Consider the following 18,854-nt stretch of genomic DNA (forward strand, 5'->3'; position numbering starts at 1 on the left):
TATTGTCTCTTTTTCTGTAGGTATTTGCATACGATCATTGCTTCTGGTCGATGGATGAATCTGTAAAAGAGAAATTTGCAGGTAAAGTCCTACAGCTCCACCGCTGCCTTTTTTTTTTTTTTTTCAGTTTGCGAAGGAAAACAAATGATTGCCTTGTTCTTGAGACTGTCACTGTAGTGGCACAAAACCATTGGATAGGATGAAGAGTTAAATGGCATTATTTTTTTTAATGTCAGAATATATATTGGTTTTGTACCTATGTTGGTTATCGTGGGCAAACTGTTTTCCAGTTTCTCTTTTGGCTCCTTTGTTGTAAAAAGATTTGTGGATCATGCAAAAACTTACACAAATTGATTGATTGAATGAATGAGAAATATATTGGAGATGGGACCTTTTCATTATCCCATCAATCTGTCATATTTCAGCCACACACAGAGTCTGAAGGCAGGCAACTACTGCCCTGCTGTCCTCTAGATAACCTATGGATCTCTGGAAATTGTATGCATAATAAAAGAAGCAAATCTAAAGTGTAAGGGGCCAGATCCACAAAGAGTTACGTCGGCGTATCTATTGATACGCCGCGTAAGTTCCATCGATGCGCCGTCGTATCTTTGTTTTGTATTCACAAAACAAAAATTCCAAAGGGGAAAAGACAACTAAATACCCTGGCTGCAGCACCCTCGCCCCCTACTTTCTAGCATCTTATCAATCCAAATTCTCTTCTACCCATGCCCCTCTTGTACATTATTAATTTCCATCAAGAGTTAATGAGGAGTTCAACCATCCATCCCATATTTTATAATATTTCTGAAGTGTTCCTACATTTATTTCTCATATGGAAGTATTTGGATTTACCGCTTTAAGCCACTGATCCCTTGAAGGGGGTATTTTGTTGTATCCATTTGAGCACAATTTGCTCACGTGCCATAAATAGGGTTACCGGTAGATCCAGTCCATTTCTTGTTCTCAGCCAGTCCCAGCAGGCATACCTCCAAAGTGAATGGAATACAAATTCCCAGCACTTTTGATAATATATCCAGGACCTATTTCCAGTATCTACCAATGCCCGGGCATGCCCACATTAGATGCACAAAATCAGTCCCTGGTTGATTACACATTCCGCAGATGCCGTTCGTCCCAGAGCCGGTTCACACTAGGGCGACACGACTTCCAGCACGACTTTCAGAGGCGACTCCGACACGACTTGAACATGAACCACAGGGCGATCTGGGGCGATTTACAACACAACTTGAAGTCGTCTCCAGGACAGGAGACTTTCCAGTGGTCAATCAAACAACAATCAGCTCTGGGAGAGGGAGGGGGGCAGGAGAGATTTGCCTGAGAAATGTATGTTATCTTCCTGGAAAGTAGCTTCAGATAAGACAGTGATCCGACTTCTGAGGCGACTTCCATTGAAATCAATGGGTACAAATCGCCTACAAGTCGGTTTGAAGTAGTACAGGAACCTTTTCTGAAGTCGGATCGCCTTGAGTCGTGTGTATTAACACCGCTCCCATTCACTTCCATTGTTTTTCTCTACAGCGCGACTTGGGACGACTTGAGGCGACATGAAGTCGGATCGCAAGTCGCCCCAGTGTGAACCGGCTTAGTCTACATGGTGTGAGATAGGCTTGATGTATATTATATATAACTGTATCAATCTATTGTTACTTGCAGGCGATGCTCCCAAATGTGATTTACACGCCTCCTTCCACATCTCATCTATCATAGATGTACAGACCATTTGCCACTTCCTTTTAATCTATAACGGGGCATCCCGTATCTTGGCCTGCATTAAATATGTATATAGTTTAAATACTAGTCCCGGGTTCTTAGTATTCAAATAAGGGGGAATTTTGATATACTGACATTTATTACTACCAAATTGAGCTTGTAATATGTGTCTTAACTGTAAAAATCTATAAAAATGTCTATTGGTTAAAGGGGTTGTAAAGGTAAAAAAAAATGTTTTCCTAAATAGCTTGTTACCTTTGCAACCCCTTTAAGTTGTATTGTGTTTTTAAAAATTTAAATGAGCCTATTTCCCCACTTTCATAGACCTGATCCAATACTACTATTCCAGAATTTATTATCTTGCAGTATTTCCAATTCCTCAAATAAGGGGTTATTCCACATAGGTAGCTGGGGTGGGGTGTCTCTAAATCCTATTGCCATTTTAGCCTCCCTCTATACCGATCGTGCCAAAGAAAACATGGCAATCTTTACCCTGGGTAGTTGTATATGTCGTGCCTCGAGCCCGATCAATGGATTCTCGTTCCGAACAATTCTTTTTTTCAAAAAAGGATGTTTTTTGGCACATATGATAGAAAATAAGGTTATATATGTTTTTCAAAAACAAAAAAGAAAACAAACGGTCAAGCAATCATTCCAAATAGAAAAACCTTGGAATACTACAAAAACATGAAAAGAATATACGGTATGTAGTCTCTCACATTCCATAACCCGACCCACAATTGGCATTGAAATAACCCCGGGTTCAATCACTTTCCCCTATGCATGTCCACCTAATGATTCAATAGTGTACCTGGCGCCCCTATCCCTCCGGCCCCACATCTTAAAGCGGGGGTTCACCCTATCGACGGGAAAATTTTTATTTTTTTTTATTTTACCTTAAAATCAGGCATTGTAGCGCGAGCTACAGTATGCCTGTCCCGAATTTTTTACCGCCGTACTCACCTTGTAGTCGTCCATCGAAGATTCCGGGGAATGGGCGTGCCTATGGAGACGGAGGATGATTGACGGCCGGCTCTGGCGCGTCGCGCTTCTCCGGAAAAAGCCGAAATAGGCTTGGTCTTCACGATGCGTGCGCATAGCCTGTGCGCAGGCGCCGTGAAGAGCCGAGACCTACTCCGGCTGTCTTCGGGGAGAGTGACGTGCCAGGGCCGGCCGTCAATCATCCTCCCTCTCCATAGGCACGCCCATTCCCCGCGGGAGCCGGAATCTACGATGGACGACTACAAGGTGAGTACGGGGTTAAAAAAATCGGGACAGGCATACTGTAGCTCGCGCTACAATGCCTGTCTCGATGGTAAAATGTGTCGGGGGGGGGGGGGGGTGAACTACCGCTTTAAAGAAGCAACCTGTCTAGCACCAGTTCAAACGGGGCTAACCCCGGAGTATTCAACCAGGGGGCCCACACCAATTCAAACTTCCCCTGTCGGCCTCTGTGTTGGTATATATATTTCTCTACCCAAAGGGTGAATCCCATCTGAGCTATCCAAGCACTCAACCTGGGAGGTTCTGTGGCCTTCCAGTGATGGAGGATACGTTTACGGCCCTCCAAGAGGGCTCTGCCAATAGCTTTTTTTGGGTTGTCCTCAATTGGTAAGTCCGAAAAATTCTTTAAAGTTACTTCTCCTCTCCCAGGCTTTGTTCCTGTAGCAACCAAGTGCGTAAATGTCTTAATTGACCCGCATATCTGGCAGTGCCAATCCCGCCTACAGTTTTGGTCGCCCTATTGTTGGTATCAGTAACAATTGCCCAATTGCTTGTGTAGAATGAATAGTGTCTTGTATCAGTGGGAGGAATGGTGTCCCAAGGGCCTGTTAAAAGCAAGCAAAAGGCCAAATTCGGCCCACAGGCTGCACTTTAGTTCAACCCCATGAGGTTTTTTTTTTTTTTTTATGGGCTTGATGACCACATCAGAATGGTTGGGTTTGGTGCCCACACTTCACACGTATGTGTGCTTCCAGTACAGTGGCTAAGCTCCTGGTCACTGATGGCTCCTGATTTCTAGTTGTGATTGGGAGCCGGAGGTACAGGCCTCTTTATCACGCGACCACAATGCCAGCCAGTGGTCACATGACCAAACACTGGTCACATGTTTGGGAAGTCTAAGCAGGTAGGACAAGGTTTGAGTTGTGTATAATGTGTATATATAAATGCGTGTAATTTTGTTGGTGTAAGTATATGTGTGATTTTTTTACTTTTTTTTTTCTCTCAGGACAAGATGTTGTTTTTCAGTGCCTTGGTGAGAACATTCTCCAGAATGCCTTTGAGGGGTACAATGCTTGTATCTTTGCCTATGGACAGACTGGTAAGATTTGAACTCCTTCAGCTCTTTCCGTAGTCACTGAGGTCCCTGTATGTGTTACAGTATTTTAGTGTCTACTAAATCCCCAGAGAAGGTAATTGTTTCTGGCTGCTTCTATATGCTATTGTTTGAATAGCTCCTGGACATTCGGCTATCCTGAAAATCATTACACTGGCACTTCGAAACCCAAGGCATGCTGGTATCTGGCTCCCCTCAAATGAGCAGCTGACAGTTGAGCATTTGAGAACAATGACGCTTTGTGAAACAATGCTGATCAAGAAGGATATAATATTTACATACAAGGGGTTTCAGAACCGTTATAGCTCCAAAATTTGTGCACTGATGTCTGGGGTAGAGACCAAGTAGCACAATGACTATAGGGGTTCTAGAGCAAGGGGATGTACCAACAGTGAAATTACTAGTATTCAGAAACGAACGGCGGGCTTCTGTAAGCCTTTTTGATAAGTGCTAGTGGGGGTGGACCTAGGTGTAGGCAAAAGAGGCTGCCATCTTGGGCTGTTTAGCAGGAGGGGGGCAGAAAAAGGGCAAGACCTGCAACCACGCTTCTTGGGTAGTTCACATCACATGGGAGGGAGGAGAACGTTGGCCCTTTTGCCATTGGTGCTTAAGCACCTCTTGGTTCCCGCCACAGGCACAAAGTATCAGCGTTTAATTGAGGCTTAAGGATTGCAGAATCTCCTTATTGCAAATTGAGAAAACCCAGACAGAAACCCAATGTGCAGTTTGGCACTGTAATGACTTGAGATGCTTCTGAGATCATTCAGTTCCCATTGACAGGTGCATTTGACCTGCTGATTGACCTCCTTTTTTGATCTGCATTTGGCCTTCCTCAAGTGGGTTTTACATTTACATAGACTTTTTTATATTCAAATGCAAAACCTGCTCAAAGCAAGCAAAAGGCCATCAACTCGCGGTCAAATTATAGTGTTAGAACATGAGTCCTTGAAAGTGGTTGGGTGGTTGAGCCTTGAAGGAGGGGTTGGGTGGTTGAGCTTTGGAGGAGGGGTTGGGTGGTTGAGCCTTGAAGGAGGGGTTGGGTGGTTGAGCCTTGAAGGAGGGGTTGGGTGGTTGAGCCTTGAAGGAGGGGTTGGGTGGTTGAGCCTTGGAGGAGGGGTTGGGTGGTTGAGCCTTGGAGGAGGGGTTGGGTGGTTGAGCCTTGGCAAAGGGGTTGGGCGGTTGAGCCTTGGCAAAGGGGTTGGGCGGTTGAGCCTTGGCGGAGGGGTTGGGCGGTTGAGCCTTGGCGGAGGGGTTGGGCGGTTGAGCCTTGGCGGAGGGGTTGGGCGGTTGAGCCTTGGCGGAGGGGTTGGGCGGTTGAGCCTTGGCGGAGGGGTTGGGCGGTTGAGCCTTGGCGGAGGGGTTGGGCGGTTGAGCCTTGGCGGAGGGGTTGGGGTGGTTGAGCCTTGGCGGAGGGGTTGGGTGGTTGAGCCTTGGCGGAGGGGTTGGGTGGTTGAGCCTTGGCGGAGGGGTTGGGTGGTTGAGCCTTGGCGGAGGGGTTGGGTGGTTGAGCCTTGGCGGAGGGGTTGGGTGGTTGAGCCTTGGGGTAAGGGGTTGGGTGGTTGAGCCTTGGGGTAAGGGGTTGGGTGGTTGAGCCTTGGGGTAAGGGGTTGGGTGGTTGAGCCTTGGGGTAAGGGGTTGGGTGGTTGAGCCATGGGGTAAGGGGTTGGGTGGTTGAGCCTTGGGGTAAGGGGTTTGGGTGGTTGAGCATTTCATGTGTTTTGGGGCTAACAAAAGTCAGAACGTGTTTTAATTCTCAGTGTACAATCAATCTCTTCCAGGCTCAGGAAAGTCTTACACCATGATGGGCACAGCCGACCAGCCTGGACTCATCCCCCGACTATGCAGTGCCCTGTTCGAGAGGACGCAGAAGGAGGAGACTGATGAACTGAGCTTCAAAGTGGAAGTTTCCTACATGGAAATTTACAATGAAAAAGTTCGGGATCTCCTGGACCCCAAAGGGTGAATATTCTTCCTGGCAACTCTGTTGATATATTTCATAATAGCTTCCCATGACACAGGAACAATGTTTTCCACTCATTCTTCCCATCATTCTGAATTCGGAACATATGATTGCTTGGCTCTTCTGAAAATCAAGTGATCTGAATTAGGATTTATAGGACCTGACGGTATTAATTTAGCTTTTTAATGCATTCATAAAAACAGAGCTGCACAAAACACTGTATTTTCATCTAAACTGGGCATGTAGCATAACTCTACGATATGTTTAGTAAAATAAAAATGTAACAAAAATGAAAATGCCGTTTATGGAGTCCTCGTTGCTGTAATAGTCGTACACATATGGGAGGATTTAAACATTAAGAGCTGCTTCCGGCCATTTTTTCTTCCTCTCTGTATGCCATAGCTGTCAGTGTTTAGGCTTGACATTGACACGCCAAGGCTTAATAAGGTCAGCGTCTTCAAAACCACGTTGGACACAGACAAAATGATTTTGTTTGGTTTAGTATCGTTACTAATGTGAATATTAGCAGCTCTCCTGAAATAATCACCTCCGACCTCTAGAAGGTCAATTCATTCACTCCTCCAGACATTTGTCAGAACTCAAGAAAGAAAACGGAGGACACTGCCTCCTGATCGCTGGCTGTCCAGCTCTGCTGAGAATTCAGTACATCTTAGAGAAACGGAGTCCACAGCGGAAGTAGAGCACCTGGGAAGCTTTTTTTTCTATTTCAACCACCATCCTTCACAGTTGGTGTGGGGTTCTTCTCAGCAGGACAAAGGTCTTAACACGTTTCATGTTACAGCACATAGTCATAAGTTGGAACTTGGCCTACTTTTTTTTTGTAGAGTTTAACCGGTTGCCGACCGCCACATGTACATGTACGTCCACAGAATGGCACGTACAGGCATATGGGCGTACATGTATGTTCCCGCCTTACCGCGGGTCGGGGGTCCGATCGGGACCCCCCCCCCCGGTACATGCGGCGGTCTGTAACCCGCGGGGAGCGATCCGGGACGAGGGAGCCGCCCCCTCGCGATCGCTCCCTGGAGCTGAAGAACGGGGAGAGCCGCGTGAAAACGTCCCCGTGCTTCACTGTGGCGGCGTATCGATCGAGTGATCCCTTTTATAGGGAGACTCGATCTATGACATCAGTCCTACAGCCACACCCCCCTACAGTTGTAAACACACTAGGTGAACCCTAACTCCTTTAGCGCCTCCTGTGGTTAACTCCCAAACTGCAACTGTCATTTTCACAATAAACAATGCAATTTAGATGCATTTTTTGCTGTGAAAATGACAATGGTCCCAAAAATGTGTCAAAATTGTCCGAAGTGTCCGCCATAATGTCGCAGTCACGAAAAAAATTGCTGATCGCCGCCATTAGTAGTAAAATAAAAAAAATTAATAAAAATGCAATAAAAATATCCCCTATTTTGTAAACGCTATAGATTTTGCGCAAACCAATCGATAAACACTTATTGCGATTTTTTTTTTTTTTTTTTTTTTACCAAAAATGGGTAGAAGAATACGTATCGGCCTAAACTGAGGGAAAACATTTTTTTTATATATGTTTTTGGGGGGATATTTATTATAGCAAAAAGTAAAAAATATTGATTTTTTTTCAAAATTGTCGCTCTATTTTTGTTTATAGCGCAAAAAATAAAAACCGCAGAGGTGATCAAATACCACCAAAAGAAAGCTCTATTTGTGGGGAAAAAAGGACGTCAATTTTGTTTGGGAGCCACGTCGCACGACCGTGCAATTCTCTGTCAAAGCGACGCAGTGCCGAATCGCAAAACCTGGCCTGGGCATTTAGCAACAAAATGGTCCGGGGCTTAACCGGTTAAAGTGTAGAGTATTTTTTGTTTTTTTTAGAGTAGCAAAGGGTTCTAACTCCTTTTCAGGTTTTTATTAAATTTGCCTGACCAGGGGACTAAGGGTCCAAAAAGCTAAAACTTTAAATAATGAAGACCTGAAACAGCCAAGGCATTTATGGGATTCGAAGATCTTCCTCTTCTGTAGGGCTTGGCGTATATACTCGAGGATAAGCCAACTCGAATATAATTCGAGGCACCTAATTTTACCACAAAAGAAATGGGAAAACGTATTGACTCGAGTATAAGCCTAGGGTGAGAATTCAGCAGCTACTGTAAGTGAAAAAGTGGGTCAACAATGCCCATTGCCGGTCTCGCCTCGCCTCACGGTGCCCATTGCCGGCCTCGCCTCACGGTGCCCATTGCCGGCCTCGCCTCACGGTGCCCATTGCCGGCCTCGCCTCACGGTGCCCATTGCCGGCCTCGCCTCACGGTGCCCATTGCCGGCCTCGCCTCACGGTGCCCATTGCCGGCCTCGCCTCACGGTGCCCATTGCCGGCCTCGCCTCACGGTGCCCATTGCCGGCCTCGCCTCACGGTGCCCATTGCCGGCCTCGCCTCACGGTGCCCATTGCAGGCCTCGCCTCACTGTGCCCATTGCAGGCCTCGCCTCACTGTGCCCATTGCAGGCCTCGCCTCACTGTGCCCATTGCAGGCCTCGCCTCACTGTGCCCATTGCAGGCCTCGCCCCACTGTGCCCATTGCCGGCCTCGCCCCACTGTGGCCATTGCCGGCCTCGCCCCACTGTGGCCATTGCCGGCCTCGCCCCACTGTGGCCATTGCCGGCCTCGCCCCACTGTGGCCATTGCCGGCCTCGCCCCACTGTGGCCATTGCCGGCCTCGCCCCACTGTGGCCATTGCCGGCCTCGCCCCACTGTGGCCATTGCCGGCCTCGCCCCACTGTGGCCATTGCCGGCCTCGCCCCACTGTGGCCATTGCCGGCCTCGCCCCACTGTGGCCATTGCCGGCCTCGCCCCACTGTGGCCATTGCCGGCCTCGCCCCACTGTGGCCATTGCCGGCCTCGCCCCACTGTGGCCATTGCCGGCCTCGCCCCACTGTGGCCATTGCCGGCCTCGCCCCACTGTGGCCATTGCCGGCCTCGCCCCACTGTGGCCATTGCCGGCCTCGCCCCACTGTGGCCATTGCCGGCCTCGCCCCACTGTGGCCATTGCCGGCCTCGCCCCACTGTGGCCATTGCCGGCCTCGCCCCACTGTGGCCATTGCCGGCCTCGCCCCACTGTGGCCATTGCCGGCCTCGCCCCACTGTGGCCATTGCCGGCCTCGCCCCACTGTGGCCATTGCCGGCCTCGCCCCACTGTGGCCATTGCCGGCCTCGCCCCACTGTGGCCATTGCCGGCCTCGCCCCACTGTGGCCATTGCCGGCCTCGCCCCACTGTGGCCATTGCCGGCCTCGCCCCACTGTGGCCATTGCCGGCCTCGCCCCACTGTGGCCATTGCCGGCCTCGCCCCACTGTGGCCATTGCCGGCCTCGCCCCACTGTGGCCATTGCCGGCCTCGCCCCACTGTGGCCATTGCCGGCCTCGCCCCACTGTGGCCATTGCCGGCCTCGCCCCACTGTGGCCATTGCCGGCCTCGCCCCACTGTGGCCATTGCCGGCCTCGCCCCACTGTGGCCATTGCCGGCCTCGCCCCACTGTGGCCATTGCCGGCCTCGCCCCACTGTGGCCATTGCCGGCCTCGCCCCACTGTGCCCATTGCCGGCCTCGCCCCACTGTGCCCATTGCAGGCCTCGCCCCACTGTGCCCATTGCAGGCCTCGCCCCACTGTGCCCATTGCAGGCCTCGCCCCACTGTGCCCATTGCAGGCCTCGCCTCACTGTGCCCATTGCAGGCCTCGCCTCACTGTGCCCATTGCAGGCCTCGCCTCACTGTGCCCATTGCAGGCCTCGCCTCTCTCCATACCTGATTATCCGTGACATGCAGAGTCAGACTGCAGGCGTCCAGTGTAAAAAAGCCGTGCCTCCACCTCATCCTGTTCCGTGATAGGCAGAACACTGTTTCCCAGCGGAGACTGTGTTCAGTGTTCCGCCTATCACGGACGTCCTCTTGTCCTCGGACGAGAAAACATCACTACAGGAAGTATTGGGAACAGAAGGTAAGGGGACATCTTCCAATGGGGTCACCTGTCCTGGTGACACTAGGATGGAGAGGTTTCCTCTCGCTTTGGAGGGAGCTACTTGCTGGTGCCTTTGAGATGGGAAGTGAAGAAGAAATCTTTTGTGTTTGATTGTTGGTGACGCTCACATCTTACTCTGGACCTTTTCTTAAATGCCTTTTCTAGGAGCCGGCAGTCCCTCAAAGTTCGGGAGCACAAGGTCTTGGGCCCGTATGTGGATGGTCTTTCCAAACTGGCAGTCGCATGCTACAAGGTATGTTTATAATAGTTGTTATACTGTGATAAATGATGGCGGGCCAGAAAAATGAGCCATTGGTTAACAAGAACGGGACCGTATATCTCTTTTATTTATTTCCAGTAAAGCTGAACTACTGTATAAGCAAATATTGTGTAAATATATTTGTTATACACTATTTTGTCAAAAGTATTGGGACGCCTGCCTTTACAAATGGCATTCCAGTCTGGCGTCTCTAGGGTTCAATAATTGGGTTGGCCCACCCTTTGCAGATGTAACGGCTTTAGCGCTTCTGGGAAGGCTGTCCACAAGGTTTAGGAGTGTCTATGGGAATGTTTGACCATTCTTCCAGAAGCCCATTTGTGAGGTCAGGTGCTGATGTTAGAAGCCTGGCTCGCAGTCTCCACTCTAATTCATCCCAAAGGTTTTCTATCGGGTTGAGGTCAGGACTCTGTGCAGATCAGTTAAAGTGTAAGTAAACCCACCTATAATTTTCAGCCAAGGAAGCTGCCATCTTGGCCTATATTTAATCTTCAACTGCCATGGTGCTGCACATGTAATCAGTTATGACACCTGCCATTGGATGGTTTGACTGTTTGGTTGAGAGCACAACCAATGGGACAGTTAGCAATCCCGGCATGCCGGAAATGTAACTGCTTTTTGAAACTGTTAAATCGATGGGTTTACTTCCGCTTTAAGTTTTTTTCTTTTCTTTTTTTTTTTTTTTTTTATTAATAAAGGACTTTTTTCTACGGTGTGTGTGTTTTTTTTACAAGACTTTACACTTCCTTCGTGAAATGGTAGGGGTACAGTGTACCCCATTACCATTTCACACAGGGGTCTTCCAGATTCTGATAAGCCTCCCGCCCGCATACCCCCACAACCACCGGGCAAGGGTTGTGGGGATGAGACCCTTGTCCCATTCAACATGGGGACAAGGTGCTTTGGGGGGCACCCCAAAGCACCCTCCCAATGTTGAGGGCATGTGGCCTGGTGCGGTTCAGGAGAGGGGGGGCCGCACTCAGTCCCCCCCTCTTTTCTGCTGCCGGCCAGGTCAACGTGCTCGGATAACGGGTCTGGTTATGGATATTTAGGGGGGAACCGCACGTCATTTTTTTTTTAAATTGACGGCGGGGTTCCCCTTAATATCCATACCAGACCTAAAGGGTCTGGTTATTGAATTTGCGGGGACCTCCGCGCATGTTATTTTTTTCCCGAACTCCGGACCCGAACTTTTTCCTATTATTCGGGTTCGGGAAAAACCCAAAGTCCGTACCGAACCCGAACTTTACAGTCATCAGTCATGTTGGAACAGGAAGGGGCCATCCCCAAACTGTTCCCACAAAGTTAGATGACCACAAAATAAAAAATGTGTTTGTTTGGGGAAGGAATCCTTCCTGAGAAAATACGTTTAGGCAGCTTTACATTGTTTGTGTTTGAGGCTGTTCTTATAATTTCTTTTTTGTTGTTGATGTTTTGTATAGGATATAGAATCTCTTATGTCGGAAGGGAACAAGTCTCGCACAGTAGCAGCAACCAACATGAATGAGGAAAGCAGTAGATCCCACGCCGTGTTCAATATCATCCTCACACATACTCTTACTGATGTCCAGTCCTCGGTGAGTGTTCTGTCCCCTGCCTGTTATTTACACTGGCCCAGATTCACAAAGACTTACGACGGCGTATCTCCAGATACGCCGTCGTAAGTCCGAATGGCCGCCGTCGTATCTATGCGCCAGATTCATAGAATCAGTTACGCATAGATTTGGCCAAGATACGAGCGGCGTAAGTCTCCTACGCCGTCTTATCTTGGGGTGCAATAATTACGCTGGCCGCTAGGTGGTGTTTCCTTGATTTCCGCGTTGAATATGTAAATGAGCAAGATACGCCGATTCACGAACGTACGTACGTACGTACGTACGTACGTACGTACGCCCGTCACAATTAGTTACACCGTTTACGTAAGACATACGCCAGCGTAAAGATAAATCGGGTCTCTAGGTGGCGCAGCCCATGCAAAGTATGGACGTCGGAACAAGCGTATCTTTTTACGTCGTTTGCGTAAGTCGTACGCGAATAGGGCTGTGCGTAAGTTGCGTTCACGTCACAGGCATTGAGCCGACGTATCTTTGGGCGTAAATACGACGTGATACTGAGCATGCACGCGCATGCGCCGTTCGTTCGGCCATGCATCTACATGGGGTCAAGCCTCATTTAAATACAACACGCCCCCTAATTTGAATTACGCGCGCTTACGCCGGGCCAATTTACGCTACGCCACAACTTGGGACGCAAGTGCTTTGTGAATACAGCACTTGCCTCTCTAAGTTGCGGCGGCGTAGAGTAAATACGATACGCCCGCGCAACGTAGAGTGGCCGTATGTGAATCTAGGCCTGTGTCTCTGTAGTTCCAGAATAGGCAGGCATTTGCCAAATATACACTGACCAGCCACTTTATTGGGTACACCTGTTCAATTGTTTGGTAACACAAATTGCTAATCAGCCAATCACATGGCAGCAACTCGATGCATTTAGGCATCTATACGTGGTGAAGGCGACTTTCTGAATTTCAAACCGAGCATCAGAATGGGGAAGAAAGTAGATTTAAATTAGATTCAAATAGATTTTTTTTCCCCAGTCCTATTTACCACTAATATTTTTTTTTCTGTAATAATTTATTATTATTATTATTTTTGTTACTTTTTTAGTCGCTTGTCACATGGCAAAAAAAAAATGCGGAAAATTCGAGAAAAATCATTTTTTTAACCACTTAAGGACCGGCGCCCTGCACACATATATACGTTGGCAGAATGGCACGGACAGGCATATCAACGTACCTGTACGTCCCCTTTGAATGCCTGTCCGTGTGGACGCGTGCACCTGTGAGTCGGACCGCAGGTTTCCGCGTACTCAATCCCCGCGATCGTCTTACGGATGTATAGAGCGGGGAGATGCTTGTGTAAACGAGCATCTCCCCGCTCTGACTAATGACAATGACCAGGGCTTTTTTTCAGGGGGAACTTGGGGGAACTCGGTTCCACCACCTTTGGCTCAGACCCTTTGGTGCCTGCTCACCACAATCACTTGTAAACACAGAAGTCTGGTTTCTGTGTTTACAAGTGACAGCTCTGCACTCTGTGTATAACCCCCTGAACTCTGCATTCTGTATGTAATGTAATGGTATTTAATGCCCCTTTAAGACCCTTCTACTCTTTTTGAAATCTGAATGGGGACGCGGTTGAGTTCCTGCACCTATTTTCTGAGAAAAAAAGCTGTGACAATGATTTTGGCTCCGCGTGGTCGCGCGCGCCGCTTTCTCTGTGAGCACGACCGTGGGTCCCGCGGACTCGATCACCGCGGGGAAACCCGCGATAGTCTCATGGAGAGATAGAGCAGGGAGATGCCGATGTAAACAAGCATCTCCCCACTCTGCCTAGTGACAATGATCTCTGCTCTGTGTAGTCGGAGCGGAGATCAGTGTCATGTGACACAGAGCCCACCCCCCCCCCTACAGTAAGAAACACTATGCAGGGAACACTTAAACCCTACAGCGCAGTGTAATTTTTACAGTAAACAATGCATTTTTATAGCACTGATCACTGTGAAAATGACAATGGTCCCAAAAATGTGTCCGATGTCTGAGGACAAGGGGGCACTCCTTACGTCTAGACCAGGGGTGTCAAACTGGCGGCCCTCCAGCTGTTGCAAAACTACAAGTCCCATGAGGCATTGCAAGGCTAACAGTTACAAGCATGCCTCTCACAGGCAGAGGCATGATGGGACTTGTAGTTTCGGAACAGCTGGAGGGCCGCCAGTTTGACACCCCTGGTCTAGACGAAAAGAGATTTCATCTCCAAATACGGAAAGGTTTCTTCACAGTAAGAGCTGTGAAAATGTGGAACAGACTCCCTCCAGAGGTGGTTCTGGCCAGCTCAGTAGATTGCTTTAAGAAAGGCCTGGATTCTTTCCTAAATGTACATAAAATAACTGAGTACTAAGATTTGTAGGTAAAGTTGATCCGGGGAAAATCCGATTGCCTCTCGGGGGATCAGGAAGCAATTTTTTTCCCCTGATGTAGCAAATTGGATCATCGCTCTGCTGGGGTTTTTTGCCTTCCTCTGGATCAACTGTGGGTATGGAGTTGGGTGTATAGGATTGTACTGTGTTTTTTATTTTGTTTATTTTAATTTTTTTATGGTTGGACTGGACCTGACTAACTATGTAACTATGATGTGTCCGCCATAATGTCGCAGTCACGAAAAAAATCACTGATCGCCGCCATTACTAGTAAAAAAAAAAAATAATTAATAAAAATGCCTTTAAAACTATCCCCTATTTGTAAACGCTATAACTTTTGTGCAAACCAGTCAATAAACGCTTATTGCGATTTTTTATTTTACCAAAAATATGTAGAAGAATACATATCGGCCAAAACTGAGGAAATGTTTTATTTATTTTTTTTATATATTTTTGGGGGATATTTTTTATAGCAAAAAGTAAAAAATATTGAATTTTTTTTCAAAATTGTCGCTCTATTTTTGTTAGCGCAAAAAATTTACTAAAATGTAAGCATTTATATGATGGAAGCGGTTCCTCTTATTCGGTGGCAGAACTCAGATAAATAAAGGACTGGCCTCTATGGGAACTGTGCTGCACGGTCCCCCAAGTGACCATTAACTTCTACTTGAGGAAACGACACGGGCAGCTGTGTTTACAAAGGGCCGCTTATTTTAGTGCATGGTTTAGTAGGAGTTCATTGCATTGTCACCCTACGTCATTCCAGATCCTCTGCCTGGATATTTCTATGGACACTGCTCTCCCTGTATAGATCATTGAATTATTGCACAGATATTTCTGTAGTTAAACAGACTCAATGTTGTTGCTGCAGCGGGACATCTGACTCTCTCATCTGCTTCCTTTCCATCTGGACGAGTTGACCTCTGTCCCGAACCCATAAATATCTCTCTAGCTGTGTTGGACACTTTATTGGGACACCCCGCTCTCTCCCTCGGCGCAGCGTTTTATTACAAGGCCACTTTTCCTGCTGCTGTTTCTCAGCTGATGAATGGCCTGTCATAGGCCAGTGCTGGCGGTAGAGGCCGGAATGTTGTCCAGATTGTGTGCACTGTGCTACTTGGGATTCCTCCCGACATCTGTGGGCTGCTGGAATGAGCTCGTTACACAGAGCCGCCCATTACAGAAAGATTTGGTATTTTCGTGCGCTAATTAACCTTGCCAGCTGTGCCGGTCTGAAGAGGAAGTTCAAAGTCTAATGAGTCCTCCAGGACCCCTCCAGAGTCGCTCTTTTTTTGGAACTCCCTAACCCCACCTGTTTGGTTATCTCCTTCACTGTCTGCTTTTAGGCTATCCCTAAAAACTCCTGTGTTCAACACCCCCACTTAAAGCGGGGGTTCACCCGAAAAAACATTTTTAACATTAGATTGAGGCCAATTACGGGAAGCAGAATCGGGTGTTTTTTTTTTTAAATCAATGCAGTACTTACCGTTTTAGAGATAGATGTTTTTCTGCCGCTTCCGGGTATAGTCTTCGGGACTGGGCGTTCCTATTTGATTGAAAGCCTTCCGACGGTCGCATACAGCGCGTCACGAGTTGGCGAACGTCGGTGCGGCTCTATATGGCACCTGCGCACCGACGTTCGACTACTTTCAGAAACTTGCGACGCGCTGTATGCGAGTGTAGGTTCAGTTTTTAAAGTGGAGGTTCACCCAAAAAATCAATTTTTAACATTAGATTGAGGCTAATTACGGGAAGCAGAATAGGGTGTTTTTTTTTTTTAAATCAATGCAGTACTTACCGTTTTAGAGAGATGTTTTCCGTGGCTTCCGGGTATGGGCTGCGGGACTGGGCGTTCCTATTTGATTTACAGCCTTCCGACCGTCGCATACAGCGCGTCACGAGTTTCTGAAAGTAGCCGAACGTCAGTGCGCAGGCGCCATATAGAGCCGCACCGACGTTCGCCAACTCGTGACGCGCTGTATGCGACCGTCGGAAGGCTTTCAATCAAATAGGAACGCCCAGTCCCGAAGGCCATACCCGGAAGCGGCGGAGAACATCTATCTCTAATACGGTAAGTACTGCATTGATTTAAAAAAAAAAACACCCGATTCTGCTTCCCGTAATTGGCCTCAATCTAATGTTAAAAATAGATTTTTTGGGTGAATCTCCACTTTAACAACTGAACCTACACTCGCTGGTCACTTTATTGGGTACACCTTGCTAGCAGTGGCGGTGCGTCCGTAAAGGCTATCTATGGTCGCTGCTGGTACCTCCTATTCAGGTGTCTGGCCCCTTTTTGGGCACGGGGCACCTGAATTACAGCGGCGGAGGTGTTTTAGGAAGCGCCTGATTAGAGCCATGCTGGGAGTTCGCTGTTCACTCAGTTGTGTGTGACCAAAGCAAAGGAATTCGCTTTGCTAACACTGAATCTGCCTCTCAGCCAATCAGGTTGTCAGGTCTGTTACCGGTCACCTGATTAGCTGAAACGTCAGGCGATGTGATTGGACGCCTGGGAGAGGACGGAAGAAGACATGGAGGACGTGCAGGAGACCACCGCTGACCCGCTCCAAGACAGGAAAGTGCAGGCAGCATCTGATGGGGCATGGTAGCGGCAATTGATTGGCACACTGGCAGCATCTGATGGAGCACAGTAACGGCAAATGATCTGCACTGGCGGCATCTGATGGGGGCACACTGGCAGCATCTGATGGGGGCACACTGGCAGCATCTGATGGGGGCACACTGGCGGCATCTGATGGGGGCACACTGGCGGCATCTGATGGGGGCACACTGGCGGCATCTGATGGGGGCACACTGGCGGCATCTGATGGGGGCACACTGGCGGCATCTGATGGGGGCACACTGGCGGCATCTGATGGGGGCACACTGGCGGCATCTGATGGGGGCACACTGGCGGCATCTGATGGGGGCACACTGGCGGCATCTGATGGGGGCACACTGGCGGCATCTGATGGGGGCACACTGGCGGCATCTGATGGGGGCACACTGGCGGCATCTGATGGGGGCACACTGGCGGCATCTGATGGGGGCACACTGGCGGCATCTGATGGGGGCACACTGGCGGCATTCGATGGGGCACACTGGCGGCATTCGATGGGGCACACTGGCGGCATTCGATGGGGCACACTGGCGGCATTCGATGGGGAACACTGGCGGCAATTGTTGTTTTAACAAGTTATTAATGAACGCTGTAACTGTAGGGGAGGAGTAGATAATCGTAAGGCCCATCCTCGGCTCCTGCTGCACCTTCCACACATATTCCTATTCAAAAAGTAAAAAAAAGTCTGCAGCATTGTATCCAGTAATCAGCAGTCATCGCGCTTGGTGAGACGTCTGCCTATCTGTGACCTGCCTAATGAGCCCTGGTAGATTTAACACCTTCTATTGCTCTCGCAGGAAACTGATCATTCAGTACATACTTAATGGCATTTCCTCTGTATAACAATTACTTGGTAGAATTGGTTTAATGCTTTTTATCCTAATTAGAATTAGCGTCTTGTTATTTTTCTGGGCAATGTAAACAGCAGCAATTAACAAAGAGGGCCTGTCATCACATGTACAGGAGAAAGTCAATCTGTGCCGTGTATACATTACACATGTCATCGGCCTGTCAGAGTCTATGAGGTAATGTAATATAACTGCTTTGTAGTCTAAGCTCTCACTCACATGGCTCAGGAACTCCACTGCTCTTATATACACAGTGGAATTGACAGTTTTTTTCCCTAGACCAGTATAAAACTGTAATTTATTGTGAACTGGTGACATCTGTGTAGGACAGTCTTTCTCAATTCCACGTGGAGGAACCCTTAAATAAGAACCAACTTACTTTATCCAACTGCAAGTCCTGATACTTTACTTTTTTTTATTCTTATATTGCAACTTCTATAGGGTGACCAGACATCCCCGGTTTCAGGGGACTGTCCTCTGATTGAGGACACTGTCCCCGGACCAAGTCTGTCCCTGGTTTTGTCCCCAGATTGGATTTAATAGGGGACAGGGGCAATTTCAAAGACAGTCAGTGCAGAATTAAAATAAAAAAAATTAGAATTACACCGCCGTGCCTACTAGCATAGGTGGGGTTGTATTTTTCCCATTATCTGTGCCCCCTTCTGATGATCATGTGCTGGTCGGAGCCAGGGCCGGCCCTATGATGGGACCGGGTGGTACCATGGGTACCAGGCAGCACTTTTAGGGGGGCAGCATACTGATGCCCGCCAGCCCGTTCCACCACCCAAATAAAATTGATGTCCTTTTTTTCCCACAAATAGAGCTTTCTTTTGGTGATATTTGATCACCTCTGCGGTTTTTATTTTTTGTGCTATAAATATATATATTTTTTAACTTTTTGCTATAATAAATATCCCCAAAATTTAGAAAAATAAAAAATTTTCTTCAGTTTAGGCCATTATGTATTCTTCTACATATTTTTGGTACCAAAAAAAAAACACAATTAGCGTACATTGATTAGTTTGCGCAAAAGACATTGTGGCCGCCGGCAATTCACAGGTCCCTTTATACTCCTGGATACATGTATAGAGCC

At 48.1% G+C, this 18,854-nt stretch overlaps 1 protein-coding gene across 1 annotated transcript in view; it reads left to right on the forward strand.

Annotated features, from left to right (window-relative positions):
- Positions 1 to 18,854, forward strand: part of KIF13B (kinesin family member 13B) — a 375,782-nt gene that overhangs the window by 139,952 nt on the left and 216,976 nt on the right. The window contains exons 4-8 of the mRNA XM_040348102.1: positions 21 to 81; positions 3,965 to 4,057; positions 5,851 to 6,031; positions 10,207 to 10,294; positions 11,761 to 11,895. Coding sequence (XP_040204036.1) covers positions 21 to 81; positions 3,965 to 4,057; positions 5,851 to 6,031; positions 10,207 to 10,294; positions 11,761 to 11,895 — 558 coding nt within the window. The remainder of the gene's footprint in view (positions 1 to 20; positions 82 to 3,964; positions 4,058 to 5,850; positions 6,032 to 10,206; positions 10,295 to 11,760; positions 11,896 to 18,854) is intronic.

This window comes from Rana temporaria, chromosome 4 (assembly GCF_905171775.1).
Source record: "Rana temporaria chromosome 4, aRanTem1.1, whole genome shotgun sequence".
Taxonomy (NCBI): domain Eukaryota; kingdom Metazoa; phylum Chordata; class Amphibia; order Anura; family Ranidae; genus Rana; species Rana temporaria.